Source organism: Misgurnus anguillicaudatus, chromosome 3 (genome assembly GCF_027580225.2).
Source record: "Misgurnus anguillicaudatus chromosome 3, ASM2758022v2, whole genome shotgun sequence".
Classification (NCBI taxonomy): domain Eukaryota; kingdom Metazoa; phylum Chordata; class Actinopteri; order Cypriniformes; family Cobitidae; genus Misgurnus; species Misgurnus anguillicaudatus.
In genome coordinates, this window is record NC_073339.2 from 503423 (window position 1) to 521635 (window position 18213).

Sequence of the window (18213 nt, forward strand, 5' to 3'; positions counted from 1 at the left end):
ACCTTACTTACACTGAGTCACCTGTCTGAGAATCTTTGTTGATATTTTCTGAACAGTGATGTTTACTGAGCTCATGTCCTCTGTTCATAGTTAAATGACTTTACTGCTGTAAACCTGGCAGATCTTCTGATGTGTCAACTATCCAGCAACATCAGTTCATCAAAGGAAATCTGGAAACTGCTCTTCACTAAAACAGATCAGGTTCTAGATCAAGCGCTCATCATCTTCTCCAGCATGACAGAAAATATGGTAAATAATCCTGGTGAAACTTGACTTAAATTTACTGAAGGCTTAACTGAGATTAATAACATAATGACATCATCAGACTCAGCCAATCAGAAGTGAGTCGCTGTCTCAAGTGCTGGATGTGATCGCTGAACTCAGACTGGAGCCGTTGAGTCCTGACCAATGGAATGTGTGGTTCAATGAGAGTCTGAAGGCCTTTTTACCGTACGCATCATCCACACTATTGCAGTGCATGATCAGCAAAAACCTCAGCTGTCAAACCTACCAACAACTGTAAGAAAACCATTTCCTCAACGTTCCCAACAGATCAAGAGTTTCAGGAGTTTATAAGATGCTTTACTTAATTCTCAACAATTTCCCTTCAGTCTTCAGGATTTTAATATGCAGTTCCATCTAATGGATGAGATGCAGAGAAGCAACATGACGGAGTTCTTCATCTTGCCCTTCCTCAGAAGAAACACAACAGGTGAGCTGGAGATGTTTTCTCTTCCACACATGATTCAGACAGAGTATGTTGTGCTTTTAATCGTATTGTTTGTTTGTTTGTTTGTTGTGTTTTAGATCAAGGCTGTTTGCTCAGTTCTAACAGCAGCACTGAGTGGCTTCAGATGAACTTTGGGTTGTTTGTTCAGTTCGTGTCTCTCAGAGATCTGCTCTTCATCGACCCATTCTTTAATCCTGTATGTCATTTGATTTCATTCAAGAACAAACAGCACAAGACAACATGAACCTCTCACAGTTTTATATTTTTTACCTCATTTCATCTGTCTCGTTCTTCTGTTTGTCTTTAGTTGGAGACTCTGGATTATCTCTCTGCAAACCAAAAGGTTGAACTGATGGTTGATGATCTTCCTGAACTTACAGAGAAAGATCTGATCATCAATGAAGTGTTTGATTATCTGCTGGTGTCTCCTGTGGAACGAGGACTTCCTGATGTTCTTCAAATCCTGCTCATACGCTCACAGACGGTAAAACTTATTCAGAACTTTATGACAGACAGCATTTTTAGCATCTTAGTTTCATTTCTGACACAAAAACTCTTTGATTATATAGTGTGACAAACTCAAAAATATCATATAAAGAGATTTGTTGAATGTAATTAATTTCTAAAAATGTATACAAAATTCATCAATAAATTGTTGAAATTTCTGTGTTTCACATTAATTTTGTAAGGTGCTCTCAGTGGTGCCGTGACCAGATTGTGATTGAGGTTTAGGGGGTTCAGTGTAGTGGAAGACAACTGGTTTGTGTAGTGTTGTGTTTAAACTTCACTCCTTTGGTTTAAAGAGCTGAACTATCGACAGACATATGATCCTGTGGCTTGTAGACTTCCTCTTATCACATTTATATCCAATGTTTGACTGACAGTTTAAATTCAGATGAGAGCAGAAGCAATAAATTGGTGGTGCCATGACCCGGATGGGACCCTTACATTTTCTTTATTCATTTGAATAAAGATGATCTAATAACAGCACTCATACATGTTTCTGTTTCCACAGACCATTATTCCATGCAGTTCATATCTACTGATGTAAGTCTTCTTAAATCTCTGATCTGAGGTTATTTAGTGTCTCCTGTCTCTTGTACTGAAATCTTCTGTCTTTCCTTCTCAGTTTTGAGAAGTTGTTCAATGCTTCATCTTCTTTGCCATCATACATGGAGACTCTGGTCCTTCAAAAAACTACAGAACTCAAGCAGAATGGAGCAAAAGGTTTAACTCCTTAATCTGTCATTGTCTCTTCCGCATCTTTCAATGTTTACTGTGAGATTAAATGTTTTTTCTGCTATAGTGAATGATTCACTTTATTTGTATTATTTTCAGGCTGTAAACTTCCTCAACCTCCAACAGTAAGATTTATTTTTGATTCTCTTCATAATCATTTCAGCTCTTAGAAGAGTCATTAAACAGCATTAAAGAAACAATCATTTACTTTTCAACTCTTGTATCAATGCTGATATTGTTTGTTTGTTTGTTTGTTTGTTTGTTTGTTTCTTTCTTTCTTTCTTTCTTTTAGTGTATATCTACATTGGTCAATGGTAAGTGGATCTTCTTACTTATGTAAAACATTAAATTCTCTTCTAAATATTTGTTCAGTTTTACATTATGAGAAATGAATGATTGAATTCAGAAGCATTAATGAGCTCACATGTTTCTGATAACAGACCTGTCACAGTTTTAACAAGAGAGTTCAGCTCTCCTGATAAAAATGTGTACCTTGTAATACCATGTACTGTAAGTCGCTTCACATAAAAGCATCTGCCAAATGCATAAATGTTAATGTTCTGTGTAAATGCAAACACATTCTGGAATTGATTGCAGGATCAATCCTGAGAGTTCACACAGAGCGATCACACTACTCAAATGAATCAGGCTTTGGGGATCAAACGCGCTTGGGTGCGGTTACGTTGAGATAATGTTAGTGCGCCCATTTTGAGTGTAGGCATAGGGTTAAAGAGCCAGTTGTCATCTTGTAGGCTAACAGCAGAGCTTTGTATTTGATGCGGGCAGCTATTGAAAGCCAATGTAAACTGACAAGAAGATGTGTGACATGCGCTTTCTTTGCTTCATTAAAGGCCACTCTGGCCACTGCATTCTGGATCATCTGTAGAGGTTTTCGAGTTCGGCCGAGATAACTAACAGTTCAGCTGTAAGTGACGGTACTTCATCCAGACCGAGGTATCATTCAGGTATGCCGAGATGCAACCGGAAACTGTGGGATGACCTTACCTTTCAAGGACACCCTAATTGACATACCTGAAGGATAAGACTTGAACCACTGGAACATCATTCCAGAGACACCAATTTTCCTTCGGGTTGACAGGAGGATGTCATGGTTAATGATGTCAATAGCAGAAGACACGTCCAACAGGATGAGGACCGTCTCAGAGCTTCAGTGACCAAGAGAAGTGCTTCTGTTGAGTGTTTCTGTTGAGTGCCTACTTTTGAAGCCAGACTGGTTGCTGTTCACCAGGTTGTTTTGTAGGAGGAGAGACGATCAAAACAACACGTTTGAGAGTAAACACACCCATTAAGACTTGATTCGATTCAAACACTAGTCACATGTCTTTAAAGGATCTTAATGAGATGTGTGTGAACACACGTAGGCTACAGTGTATTTTCTGGAATCACTGTGTGAAAGGGACTATGAAGAGATCTTCACCCTCTCCATGCACCTTACGCATGAGCACCAGACATTCCCAAACATCTCTAGCTGAACCAGGGATCTGTCTACATGATTTGTGTCACTCTGTCATTCAGAGAAGATCATTGTCTATCTGGTAAATCAGGGATGATGAATGGCTGTTATTTGGATCTTTCAGAGGATTATATACTGTAGGAGAAATCAGCTCCTTTGTTTAAGCTCTGTTTGCTCTGTTGTCTAACAGACTTGCTGTAATTGCTTTTCTTCTGGTCTGTCACATAGATAAGGTTTATCATTATGCATTTAGATTTCTCATGTTTGTATTGGAGTTCAAATGAAATGTAGGTGCACTAATCCATAAATTCTGATTTGTTTAACAGCTACCAGAGTCTGTGAAGGAGTCAACAGGTATGAACTGTTACTGTTTTATCTACATTGACATTGTGACATAGACTGAAAGTTCTCGTAATATTCTGATGTCTTCTACAGTGATGAGCTGAACGCTCTTCTGTCAACTGGTCTCATGAGCGTCTCCTGTAATATCAGTCTGGATCAGTACGCTTGTTTTCCGGTGAGGAATTGATTCAAGGGTGTTTTACTCTTGAGCATCATTACCTTACACTGAGTCACGTGTCTGAGAATCTTTGCTGATATTTTCTGAACAGTGATGTTTACTGAGCTCATGTCCTCTGTTCATAGTTAAATGACTTTACTGCTGTAAACCTGGCAGATCTTCTGATGTGTCAACTATCCAGCAACATCAGTTCATCAAAGGAAATCTGGAAACTGCTCTTCACTAAAACAGATCAGGTTCTAGATCAAGCGCTCATCATCTTCTCCAGCATGACACAAAATATGGTAAATAATCCTGGTGAAACTTGACTTAAATTTACTGAAGGTTTAACTGAGATTAATAACATAATGACATCATCAGACTCAGCCAATCAGAAGTGAGTCGCTGTCTCATGCCCTGGATGTGATCGCTGAACTCAGACTGGAGCCGTTGAGTCCTGACCAATGGAATGTGTGGTTCAATGAGAGTCTGAAGGCCTTTTTACCGTACGCATCATCCACACTATTGCAGTGCATGATCAGCAAAAACCTCAGCTGTCAAACCTACCAACAACTGTAAGAAAACCATTTCCTCAGCGTTCCCAACAGATCAAGAGTGTCAGGAGTTTATAAGATGCTTTACTTAATTCTCAACAATTTCCCTTCAGTCTTCAGGATTTTAATATGCAGTTCCATCTAATGGATGAGATGCAGAGAAGCAACATGATGGAGTTCTTCATCTTGCCCTTCCTCAGAAGAAACACAACAGGTGAGCTGGAGATGTTTTCTCTTCCACACATGATTCAGACAGAGTATGTTGTGCTTTTAATCGTATTGTTTGTTTGTTTGTTGTGTTTTAGATCAAGGCTGTTTGCTCAGTTCTAACAGCAGCACTGAGTGGCTTCAGATGAACTTTGGGTTGTTTGTTCAGTTCGTGTCTCTCAGAGATCTGCTCTTCATCGACCCATTCTTTAATCCTGTATGTCATTTGATTTCATTCAAGAACAAACAGCACAAGACAACATAAACCTCTCACAGTTTTATATTTTTTACCTCATTTCATCTGTCTCGTTCTCACTTCGTTTGTCTTTAGTTGGAGACTCTGGATTATCTCTCTGCAAACCAAAAGGTTGAACTGATGGTTGATGATCTTCCTGAACTTACAGAGAAAGATCTGATCATCAATGAAGTGTTTGATTATCTGCTGGTGTCTCCTGTGGAACGAGGACTTCCTGATGTTCTTCAAATCCTGCTCATACGCTCACAGACGGTAAAACTTATTCAGAACTTTATGACAGACAGCATTTTTAGCATCTTAGTTTCATTTCTGACACAAAAACTCTTTGATTATATAGTGTGACAAACTCAAAAATATCATATAAAGGGATTTGTTGAATGTAATTACTTTCTAAAAATGTAAATAAAATTGATCAATAAATTGTTGTAACTTCTGTGTTTTAAATTACAGTTTTTTTCAATTGCTAACAAGCCCTTACCCATACTTCAGATACTTTTTCTAAACACTTAACACAGACTCACACCTACAAAACACAATTAGCCAAATGCTAAATTTTCTTCTCAAAAACACATTTAGTTAAATATATACTAACTCTTCATTTCAAAACAGAACACATCTTTCTCTGCACATAATAACTTTACCAAAACACTGGAAATCTGACTCTAAATTAAATTATTCTTTCAAAGAATAACACTTATTTTCACGTCACAAGGTACATGCAATCAATTAAAGTACACCAGGTTTCAAAATACTGGCTATTGTTGACATTACAAAAACTGCATAGACTTTTATGTTTCAGTTTTACATGTATTGGCTTGCAAAACATGCAATCCACTGTTTTTACACTAAATGTCTTGGTTGGGAACTATATGTCCACATGTACAGCAATGTTCACATTCAAAAGCATTTCAGTAAAACAGTTTTTCCCTGACTGAGGTAAAGTAGAAACACAATATGATAGAACAGAAAAAGTTTACAGTATTGATCTTGATCATTATTGAGGAGCTTTCCTCTTCCCCCAGAGGGTGGAAGATGTTGCAATCTTTAGATGGACAAAAAAAACTTACATATGCATTACTGTATGACCTTATTGACAGATCACGTGAGAATAGAAACAATTCATGTAAAAAGCAACCAGTTGGTTAGTTGAAAGATGCGTATAATGGAGGCAACTGTTGACCACCTCCAATTGAGCTGCACTCTTTCACCAGCCTCTCTTAGTGAAATCAGTGAATTTCATCACTGACTACTGTTCTTGCAGCCCTTGGAGTGCCACCACCATGCATTCTCTACATTGCCCTCTCCTTGGCCCTGCTCTTCTCACTGACCCTCTCACTGCATCTCTCACTGTACCTCTCACTGCATCTCTCACTGACCCTCCTCCTCTCACTGCTCCTGCACCTCTCACTGTCATGCATCTCTCACCTCATCTCTCACTGCTCCTGCAGTCCTTAAAGTCCTCCTTTTAGTGTCAATCTAATAGGAATAACCCCTGCCACTGAGTCTAAGCCAGACTGGAATCAGCTGTGGTTGGCCCAATTTACCCAACATAAATCAGTTGTGTGTCAATTATAAAATTTTCTGTTTATTATCAGCTAAGGTATATTGTTTCTGAACTGATCTCATTGCAGAAGCAGAGGTTTTTATACTGTATCTAAGGTTTGGAATATTGTTTTTGCTCTTGTGGGATGTTGTGTGTTAACATTCGTAAATACTGCAAAAACAATCCATAGTTTTGTTGGGAGGTATAGCTTGTCTGTTAAGAAAATGTAAGCATTGTGGAAATGAGTTCACTGACTGCATATTGTGTGAAAACGACATGAAATGTGTGAATGGTATGGCCACAAAAAAATGATGCTGTGCTAATTGTGTTTAGAGTTTTGAAAATGTCACAACTGTTTGGACAAACACTTGTTAGCGACTGAAAAAAACTGTAATTTTGTAAGGTGCTGTCAGTGGTGCCGTGACCCGATTGTGATTGAGGTTTAGGGGGTTCAGTGTAGTGGAAGACCACTGGTTTGTGTAGTGTTGTGTTTAAACTTCACTCCTTTGGTTTTAAGAGCTGAACTATCGACAGACATATGATCCTGTGGCTTGTAGACTTCTTATTATCACAATTATATCCAATGTTTGACTGACCCCACTAAACACAGGACGTCGAATAGACGTGCAGATCGTGTCTATATTGGGTCCGTTGGTCCATGACCAATTCTGGACATCTATTCGACGTCCAAACTAGGTCCACTATTTGGACGTCCAACCATGACCCTATTTGGACGTCATATTTACGGGCAACATTTGACGTTTAAACTGGGTAATTTTTTGGACGTCATTTGGACGTCATATTTACGGGCAACATTTGACGTTTAAACTGGGTAATTTTTTGGACGTCATATTTACGGGCAACATTTGACGTTTAAACTGGGTAATTCTTTGGACGTCATTTGGACGTCTATGACAGGCCCATGTCTGTATTACACGATTAGGCCTATAAAATTTTTTTTATTTACAAATATCAGTATTATTGTACCAACATGATTAATACTTACGAATAGTCTATATTATTTTATACAGTACTGTGTTTTCTGCTTTCTTTATTTATATACAAATTCATCTAAATGTACAATTAAAAATCTGTAATTAAATGCGTAGTTCGTTATCTTACAATATATGATCATACTAACAATTTAACATGAAAATATTATCACCTGTTCTCATAATGTTGCGTTCGTGTTATGGATGCAATAAGTGTGCCTTATATACAAAATTCACATATGGCCTTGTGGCTGAGTGGTTAGCGAGACTTGCTTGAAACCCAGAGATCGGTGGTTCGAAACCCGCGGCCGGCAGGAAATGACTGAAGCGTTCGGCGTTGCAGTGGGTGGGTGAAGTGCAGAGACAATCGTTTCTTTTCGCTTTTTTCATGTCTTTTTCCCTTACACGGAGGTCCTACGGATGTAAACATTTAGACGTGCAGAAGACGTCGCAAAAAAGACGTCGCCTGGCGTTACAAAACAACCCCTTTTATGTACCGAATTCGGACGTCCAAAAATTCCATGAAAAAGACGTCATTCTGACGTCACTTTGCGCAGTGGGACAGTTTAAATTCAGATGAAAGCAGAAGCAATAAATTGGTGGTACCATGACCCGGATGGGACCCTTAGGTTTTCTTTATTCATTTGATGAATGAATTGAATTTCATATCTAATAACAGCACTCATACATGTTTCTGTTTCCACAGACCATTATTCCATGCAGTTCATATCTACTGATGTAAGTCTTCTTAAATCTCTGATCTGAGGTTATTTAGTGTCTCGTGTCTCTTGTACTGAAATCTTCTGTCTTTCTTTCTCAGTTTTGAGAAGTTGTTCAATGCTTCATCTTCTTTGCCATCATACATGGAGACTCTGGTCCTTCAAAAAACTACAGAACTCAAGCAGAATGGAGCAAAAGGTTTAACTCCTTAATCTGTCATTGTCTCTTCCGCATCTTTCAATGTTTACTGTGAGATTAAATGTTTTTTCTGCTATAGTGAATGACTCACTTTATTTGTATTATTTTCAGGCTGTAAACTTCCTCAACCTCCAACAGTAAGATTTAGTTTTGATTCTCTTCATAATCATTTCTGCTCTTAGAAGAGTTATTAAACAGCATTAAAGAAACAATCATTTACTATTCAACTCTTGTATCCATGCTGATATTGGGTTTGTTTGTTTGTTTGTTTGTTTGTTTGTTTGTTTGCTTGCTTGCTTGCTTGCTTGCTTGCTTGCTTGCTTGTTTGTTTGTTTGTTTGTTTGTTTGTTTGCTTGCTTGCTTGCTTGCTTGCTTGTTTGTTTGTTTGTTTGTTTGCTTGCTTGCTTGCTTGCTTGCTTGTTTGTTTGTTTGTTTGTTTGCTTGCTTGCTTGCTTGCTTGCTTGCTTGTTTGTTTGTTTGTTTGTTTGTTTGTTTGTTTGCTTGCTTGTTTGTTTGTTTGTTTGTTTGTTTGTTTGTTTGCTTGCTTGCTTGTTTGTTTGTTTGTTTGTTTGCTTGCTTGTTTCTTTGTTTGTTTGTTTGTTTGTTTGTTTGTTTGTTTGTTTGTTTGTTTGCTTGCTTGTTTGTTTGCTTGTTTGTTTGTTTGTTTGTTTGTTTGTTTGCTTGCTTGTTTGTTTGCTTGTTTGTTTGTTTGTTTGTTTGTTTGTTTCTTTTAGTGTATATCTACATTGGTCAATGGTAAGTGGATCTTCTTACTTTTGTAAAACATTAAATTCTCTTCTAAATATTTGTTCAGTTTTACGTTATGAGAAATGAATGATTGAAATCAGAAGCATCAATGAGCTCACATGTTTCTGATAACAGACCTGTCACAGTTTTAAAAAGAGAGTTCAGCTCTCCTGATTAAAATGTGTACCTTGTAATACCATGTAAGTCGCTTTGGATAAAAGCGTCTGCCAAATGCATAAATGTTAATGTTCTGTGTAAATGCAAACACATTCTGGAATTGATTGCAGGATCAATCCTGAGCGTTCACACAGAGTGATCACACTAGTCAAATGAATCAGGCTTTGGGGGTTCAGTTCAGTTTAGTTTGACAATTTTAGAGCACAGGAAAAAAGAAGAGGTCATTGTGTTTAGTTTTAATCCTGGGTACAACAAATGTCATGTGCTGCTAAAGAGAATTGGCAGGAGTAGTAACCATAGGCAGGAAACTTACCTTGAGTATTTTGGTAATATGGGCATCCCATGACAGGTCAGAGGATATTTGAACCCCAAGCATTTTAAAGGTGGAAACTCTGCTAATTGCATGCCATGAGATAACAGCGGAGGGAAGAGGGAATGTTGTCCCTTTTTCTGGCACTCATTACAATGTCCACAGTCTTAGCTCCATTCATTGTCAACGTACATTCCTGTCCCCAATCCACTACAGAATCCAGGGCATTCTGAGTGAGTCCAGGTAACGATCCCATTATAAACTCTGTGATTGTTAGATCATCAGCATATTTCACAGGTATCACCAACGGAGGCAAATATGAATCCAGGCTATTTATGCACAAGACAAAGAGCAAAGGGGTTAGAAGTCCCCCTTGTGCAACACCAGATGAGAATGAGAAAAAGCTGGACACAGAAGAGCCCCACTTGACACTCTGCTCTCTGTTACTCAAATAGCTTCTTACTATGAACCAAAGAGGTCGTCTGACATGCAAATCAGCTAGGGAATGAAGCAGTCAAGAATGTTCAATTGTGTCAAAGGTTTGAGTGAAGTCAACAAAAACAGCATATATGTCCATTTCGTGCATCACCACTCTTAAGTGCATCATGCCAGTGTAACAGAATTTGAATCAAAGCAGTATCGGCTTATCTGTTCCTCATAAAGCCGTCTTGTGATGGCTCAATCTTAGTAACGGTATCCTGTAGAATGGCATCTCTGAGGATTCCTTAAAACACTTTTCCAACACAGCAGAGTAGTGAGATCTGGTGAAAATCTGGTGAAAAACTAGGTTTTGCTTTTTAAGGAACAGCTTTGACTATGGCCTCCTTCCATTGTTTTGGATAAGACTGAATGCATGTATTGACAATAGCATCTTTCACACAGTAATTCTGGTAAATTACCATGAATTTACTAGAATGAATTTACCAGTAAATACAAAAATGTGCTGTTCACACATGCAGTGACGTTCCGTCTTTTTACAAGTAAGACATCATTCACACATCAGTATCAAAATACTGGTAAACTGTAAAGCTGTAAAAGAGTAAGCAGAAGTTACCTGTGGCGCGTGGCCGGCGAGCTCAGTGTCGTATTTGTACACAGTGGCGGGTTATGACTTAATATCGTCGGTAGGCTACGTATTTTGTTTTTTTCACATCTGTGAAAAACGCTTACGGTGGCGAAGTTGCTTGTGACCAAACGACATTGCGTTAGGCGGCGTCAAACGGAACCTGCGGTTGCACATTAGGCATCACAGAGAATGTGCTAAGGACATCTGCAATTTGGCAAATAGATGGTAAGGTGTTTTAAACAACTTTGGTGAAGAAATGTGGATGATAACTGTGCTCGACTTTTAAGCAGCATGTGTGTGGAAATGTCCGTAAACAATTCAGGGGTAAACGCGTCATCTGTTTAAAAATGTTCTGATTGGCCCGAAGCTGTCAGCGCGGAAGCTGTTGTCCGTTCTAAATGCCGGTAATCCTATATTTTTTGTTCACACATAGCGCTTACCGGTAAATTACTAGTAATCTTACAACCTGTCTTACTGGTAAATTGGGAGCACTGATTCACCGGAAAAGTTCTGTTCACACATTACCTGTTAACTGCAATTTACCAGTAAATTACCAGTAAAGACTGTATAGGGCTTTTCACAATGCGCTTAACCCTGGGTTATTTTCGTTCTAAATGTTGCTTTTAAACCTAGGTTAAGGATAGTTTCACACTTGTAATTTAGAAGCTGGGTTATCCTTGAAATTAATCCAAGGTTATGAAACCCTGCTCAGAAGCAGGGTTAGCACCACTTTTGTGGTGTTAACCCCACATTGCGGTGCCAAATGCATGCAGTGTGAAACGAAGCAGGGTTAGAATGTTATGACCCTAATTAAACACAGCTGAAGCAGCTCGTCAAGGTGTTCAGGGTTGCTTGATAATCACAGATGGGTGTGTGTGAGCAGAGTTGGAGACCCCTGACCCAGGGTTTAGGAATGCACAGTGTGAAACGTCAGATTATGAATACCCAAGGTTATCTCTTAACTCCTGAATAAGATTGAACAGTGTGAAATGTACAACAGATAACCCAGGATTCAGTTAACCCTGGGTTTAGAATAACCCTGGGTTAACTATTTCCAGTGTGAAAAGCCCTTATGTGTGAAAGGGACTAATGTCACATAACACCAGTGTCTACTCTTCATGAAAAGTCTTTAACACCCAGGAAGGAATGCAGTTAGGACTAACAGCTTTAGCTGCATTTACTTTACATAGCCTGATCTTAACTTGTCAAATACTCAGAGGAGGTACACAACAGTTTGAAAGCTTGCAGGCAGTGTTGGTCAAGTTACTTGGAAATAGTAATTAGTTACTGATTACTTCCCTAAGAAAGTAATCCCGTTACTTTACTGATTACTTATTTTCAAAAGTAATTAGTTACTTTACTAGTTACTTTACTAATTACTTTTCAAAAACATGATACCCGACCTGAATATCAATATGCTACAGTATAAAGCAACAGGGCCCGCTTGCATAAAGCACCTTAAGTGTAATTTTTCCCTTAAATTCACCCTTATGATTCATTTAAACTTAAGGGTGTTGCAAAAAAAAACCTTAAGCTTTTTCTATTGCATCTCCATGGCAACAATAGTATTTTATAAACCTGGGTCGCTGTCGTGAAACATTAACGATTACCCTTACCTAAGAGAACCATTTAAGGGATTATACTGTATGCAACACCTTTAAATTATTCTCTTACTGTACACTGTAAAATAAATCAGCAGAAATTGCAGCTGGGTTGCCAGCAATTTACCGTAGATTCAAATCCATGTTATTCACCGGCAACATTTTGTTCAAAGCCAAATGAACATTAAACATTCACAAGTCTTTGTCTTTACAGAGCAAAACTAAAAAAAACAGCATCAAGCAAAACATTCTGGGAAACAAAATCTGAAGCAAAAAACAGAAAAAGGTTGATGATGATTTCTGGTTCCCAGAATGCTTTGCATGAGGCTGTTATTGTATGGTTTTATTCTGTAAAGATAAAGACTTGTTGATGTTTGGAATTTATTTAACTTTGAACAAACTCTTGCCATTGGATAACATGGATGTGGATCTGCGGTGAATTACCGGCAACCCAGCTGCAATAACATTGAAATTTTTACGGACTTTTTTTACAGTGTAGGTAAGGGGAATTTACCCCTTAGGTGGCATACTTAAGGGAAAAACTTAAGGTGCTTTATGCAACCGGGCCAAGACCTTTCAGCCTAACTTTATTCTTTTATTCTTTCTGCATATTCCATCATCTAAAATTGAATCAAATGAAATATTCTCTGTTTTAACCTCTCGACGCGCACTAATTCGTTTTTTTAAGCCTGCTAACAATATCTATATAGCCGAATGTCTACAAACATTAATAATATTAATATCAACATTACTATACATTGTTTAAAAGGTCTACGGGTTTAGCATCAAATATAAACGGGACTTCTTACCTTATAATGATCGCGAGTCGAATCCGGTCTTTTTCAGATGTGTGAATCACCCATGAAATCAGTCTAATAAAATTCATCAAATGACAATTTTTGTCCACAAATGCGTATAATCCATGAAATATAGTAGTCTGTTGTTTACATCAGATTTCGCATGAACGTGTATGAGATGGAGCCGCAGCGGTCATGTCAGCTGGGGGTTCAGGGATTTTTTCAGTAAGTTTCACATTCCTGTGCCGGCTTGCTAGGTGTTTGCTTAGAATTGAGGTGGAATTTTTCGCTGTGGATAAAAGTTTTATTCCCACGCAGAGTGTACAGCGGACGCTGATGTTTTTGACACCTTTAACTGGATTAAACTCAAAGTAATGTCGGTACTTCCAAGCATTAAACGCTGCAGAGTCTTGTTCTCTTCCGTGGTCCATGTTGTCTTCTCACGTTCAACAATACACTGACTGACGGCGCGACGCTCATACGTCATTGTCACTCGACTCGCGTCACGACACGAGAGAGTCTCACGAAACAAAATCAAGATTAAAAAATAATGCATTAACGCAGCCTGCTAACGGGGAAGTAACAGTAATCTAATTACTGGTTTTGCAATTGTAATCCCTTACTTTACTTGTTACTTGAAAAAAGTAATTGGATTACAGTAACGCGTTACTTCTAACGCGTTACTGCCCATCACTGCTTGCAGGTAACTCCTTCCTCAGGTAGAGAAATGTGGCTCGCACAGTTCCACATGGAAGCAAAATGTCTAGCCAAAGTGTCACATTCACATTGCATAAAGTTTTGGTCCTGATATCTCTCTTTTCACCTTCCATTCCATTATGTTTTTCAATGACTTGAGCCATTGTTTTGACTTGGAGCAGTGCAGTTCCTCCACCTCATGCTGGTTATATTGTTTCTTTGTGATGTTGAATATTTTTTGCAGTGATTGATTTTAACATTCTATACAAGGTTTTGTTACCAGAACAAAAAGCATGTTGTCTGTATATTACTATGTGTTTGATTTGAATAGTCATCCAAGGCTTGTCTGTGTTTGTGATAGGGATTTTCTTTAATGGAACTGTTTCATCTATTAAGATAGATATAAAATTGCAAGGATAAAATTGTGTGATTGCGAGGATAATGGAACGTCTCGGTTACGTATGTAACCCTCGTTCCCTGAAGGAAGGGAACGGAGACGTCACGTCGTGACCGACGAATTGGGAACCGCTTCGCGGGTGACCTATCTACTTCGAGAACTATCAAAAACGCCAATGAACTTGGCATGCAGGTATTTGCATAATGCCGGCGCCGCCCCGCCAGGTGCGTATATAAGGCGCAGGTGCATAATACCAAATCAGCTATATTATTGCTGAGAAGCCGAGCAACAGTGCCCGGCCTGAACAGCAATGGAACAGCAAACTGTGGCGACGGGACGTGACGTCTCCGTTCCCTTCCTTCAGGGAACGAGGGTTACATACGTAACCGAGACGTTCCCTTTCAGTCGGTCACTACGACGTCACGTCGTGACCGACGAATTGGGAATCCCTACCAAAACGCCACTGCAGCTGAACCCTTCCAGTGCCTGCAAACGCCCTCCGCCCTCCACATAAAGGGGCGGAACCTAAGGCGAAATGCAGAAGGCCGGTCACTACCTGTTCCTTAACCCACGATAGTGAAGCAGCGAACTGGGAGAAGCGTCTAAACTGAGCGGAGCTAGAACACTGCGGAAGCCATCCCCTAAGAAGGTTAAATGGATGACATAAAAATATATGAAACAACCGACAGGTTGTTCAAATAAAGTCTCTGAACAATACATGGTATGTTGAGAGATGCAGAGCAGGCTCTGCTAAGGAAAAACGTGGAGGATTAGAACCCCACGGACTATACACACAAATGAACCCCACGTAGGGGACAAATGTGGACGCCTAGCCTACACAGGTTTACAGAGAATACATCAGTGATAGGTTGACAGCGGATGCTCCGCAACACCAGCTATCAGGGCGGTGGAGGAGAGGCAAAAACAGTTTTTTAGACGTTTTTGCCCCGATGGCCTTCCATAATGGTGCAAATGTGCAGCACCAAAATAGAGGCTCCAAGCCGACACACGAGCCGACCCTCGGCATTCTTAACTAGTTAGTAGAAAGAACCCGAGTGGAAACCGGTTCGACACGAACACTATAGAATCTTGTGAACGTATTAGGTGTCGCCCAGCCTGCAGCTCTACAAATGTCTGTTAGCGAGGAACCGCGAGCCAGTGCCCAAGATGATGCCACACTGCGTGTAGAGTGGGCACGTAAATTAAATGGACAAGGCACATTCTGCTTTTGATATGCAAGGGCTATAGTATCCACAATCCAATGGGACATCCTCTGCTTGGTGACAGCTTTTCCTTTCTGCTGACCACCGTAACAAACAAAGAGCTGATCTGAGGTCCTAAAACTTTGTGTCCTGTCTATATACACACGTAGTGCACGAACAGGGCATAACAAAGCCATGGCTGGTTCTGCCTCCTCCAAAGGCAGTGCTTGGAGATTCACCACTTGATCTCTAAAAGGAGTGGTGGGAACTTTGGGCACAAAGCCGGGCCGGGGTCTCAGTGTTACGCTGGATGCAGCCGGCCCGAACTGAAGGCACGATTCATCGACCGAAAATGCATGAATATCCCCTATCCTCTTAACAGAAGCCAAAGCAAGGAGAGTTAATGTTTTCATTGTAAGAAATTTAACACTCACACTATGCAGAGGCTCAAATGGGGCTTCCTGGAGTGATTTCAGCACCAAGGACAGGTCCCAAGGAGGAATAGAGGGGGGACGCGAAGGATTCAGTCTTCGAGCGCCTCTGAGAAATCTAATGACTAGGTCGTGCTGACCCACTGTTCTACCGTTTACGGGTGAATGGTGAGCTGATATCGCAGCGATATCGACTTTAATAGTGGATGGTGACAGCCTATTCTCCAAACGACGCTGGAGATATAAAAGCACAACACTAATCGGGCATTCTCGGGGGTTTTCACTTCGGGAAGAACACCAGTCGACAAACAGGTTCCATTTAAGCGCGTAAGCCTGTCTCGTAGACGGCGCTCGCGCAGCAGCAATAGTGTTAGATACCTCTTGCGGTAAATCACTCATATCCTCCGTGCCCCGTCCAGAGACCACACATGGAGGTTCCACAGGTCGGGGCGCGGGTGCCATAATGTGCCCTCTTGTTGAGAAAGAAGGTCCTTCCTCAGGGGAATCTTCCACGGAGGGGCTGTCGCGAGGAGAGAGAGTTCTGGAAACCAACTCCTGGTTGTCCAATACGGTGCCACCAACAGCACGCTCTCCTCGTCCTCCCGGATTTTGCATAAGGTTTGCGCAATGAGGTTCACCGGAGGGAACGCGTATTTGCGCATGTTTCGCGGCCAGCTGTGTGCCAATGCATCCACGCCAAGCGAGTCGTCGGCTAGTGAATAGAACAGGCGACAATGGGTCGTCTCTGGGGAAGCAAACAGATCTATCTGCGCTTTGCCGAAACGTCTCCAAATTTGCTGAACCGCAATGGGGTGGAGTCGCCATTCGCCGGGACGCACAGCCCGAGAGAGCGCATCCGCCTCTACATTGAGCGTGCCCGGGATGTAAATGGCACGAAGAGACCTCAAATTCTTCTGACTCCAAGTGAGGAGATGACGGGCGAGATGCGACAGGTGACGCGAGCGTAAACCGCCTTGACGATTGATGTACGCCACGGTCGCAGTGTTGTCTGTTCGAACTAATACATCTTTGCCCCGTAACTCGTTGCTGAAACGGACGAGCGCAAGATATACAGCCCACATTTCCCGGCAGTTTATGTGCCAATGCAGCTGGGGTGTCGTCCAGACCCCCGAAGCCGCAAGCCCATCGTACGTGGCCCCCCACCCCGTGTCTGACGCATCTGTGCATACTATCGCATGCCTGGAGACCTGTCTCAGAGGCACACCGGCTCGGAGAAACGCACGGTCTGACCACGGAGTGAAAGTGCGACGACACGCAGGTGTAATGATAACACGGTGAATGCCGCGCAGCCACGCTCTCCTCGGGACTCGATCGTGAAGCCAATGCTGAAGCGGTCGCATATGAAGCAGTCCGAGCGGAGTTACAGCTGCGGCTGCTGCCATATGCCCCAAAAGCTTCTGAAATTGTTTCAGCGGGACCGCGCTCTTGCTCTTGAATGTATTCAGGCAAGTCAGAATCGACTGTACACGCGCTTCTGTTAGACGAGCTGTCAAATCGATCGAGTCCAGTTCCATACCGAGAAAAGAGATTCTCTGCACGGGGCAAAGCTTGCTCTTTTCCCAGTTGACCCGAAGACCCAAACGAGCGAGGTGTTTTAAAGTTAAATCTCTGTGATCGCACAGCGTCTGACGTGTTTGAGCTATTATTAGCCAATCGTCCAGATACGCGAGAATGCGCACACCTCTCTCTCTCAGGGGTTTTAAAGCCCCCTCCACTACTTTGGTGAATACACGGGGCGACAGAGAGAGCCCGAATGGGAGGACTTTGTACTGGTATGCTCGCCCCTCGAACGCAAAGCGGAGAAACGGCCTGTGTCGGGGGAGAATCGATACGTGAAAGTACGCGTCCTTCAGGTCGATAGATGCGAACCAATCGTTTGGACGAATGCATGGAAATATGCGTTTGGGCGTCAGCATTTTGAACGGCATTCTGTGAAGTGCACGGTTCAGCGAACGCAGGTCCAGGATCGGTCGCAAGCCGCCGCTTTTCTTGGGTACAATAAAGTAAGGGCTGTAAAACCCCGACCTCATCTCGGCTGGAGGGACCGGCTGGATCGCGTCTTTCGCCAATAAGACAGCGATCTCCGCACGGAGGACGTGCGCATCGGCAGCTCTCACCGTAGTGAAACGAACGCCGGAGAATTTGGGGGGACGCCGGGCAAATTGGATCGCATAGCCGAGACGAATCGTGCGTAAAAGCCAACGCGACGGGCTGGGAAGCTGTTCCCACGCCCCCAGATACCGTGCGAGAGGGACTAAAGGCACGATCGGTGTACCCGCGGCGGGCGCAACGGAGGTGATCGCCGGTGTGTGCGTAACGGCCGCACCGACAGCAGTGTTGTGTGTGATAACACTCA

The 18213-nt window shown here is 41.5% G+C and overlaps 1 protein-coding gene across 2 annotated transcripts in view; it reads left to right on the top strand.

Moving 5' to 3' along the window:
* The window catches only part of mslnb (mesothelin b), a 61400-nt gene that overhangs the window by 12686 nt on the left and 30501 nt on the right, over window positions 1-18213 (top strand). For both annotated transcript variants that reach the window (XM_073860099.1, XM_073860100.1), the window contains exons 34-53: window positions 91-249; window positions 326-519; window positions 612-712; window positions 808-926; window positions 1038-1214; window positions 1746-1777; window positions 1860-1957; window positions 2069-2094; window positions 2262-2283; window positions 3770-3797; window positions 3879-3960; window positions 4089-4247; window positions 4324-4517; window positions 4610-4710; window positions 4802-4920; window positions 5035-5211; window positions 8201-8232; window positions 8315-8412; window positions 8524-8549; window positions 9147-9168. In XM_073860099.1, coding sequence (XP_073716200.1) covers window positions 91-249; window positions 326-519; window positions 612-712; window positions 808-926; window positions 1038-1214; window positions 1746-1777; window positions 1860-1957; window positions 2069-2094; window positions 2262-2283; window positions 3770-3797; window positions 3879-3960; window positions 4089-4247; window positions 4324-4517; window positions 4610-4710; window positions 4802-4920; window positions 5035-5211; window positions 8201-8232; window positions 8315-8412; window positions 8524-8549; window positions 9147-9168 — 1966 coding nt within the window. The remainder of the gene's footprint in view (window positions 1-90; window positions 250-325; window positions 520-611; window positions 713-807; window positions 927-1037; window positions 1215-1745; window positions 1778-1859; window positions 1958-2068; window positions 2095-2261; window positions 2284-3769; window positions 3798-3878; window positions 3961-4088; window positions 4248-4323; window positions 4518-4609; window positions 4711-4801; window positions 4921-5034; window positions 5212-8200; window positions 8233-8314; window positions 8413-8523; window positions 8550-9146; window positions 9169-18213) is intronic.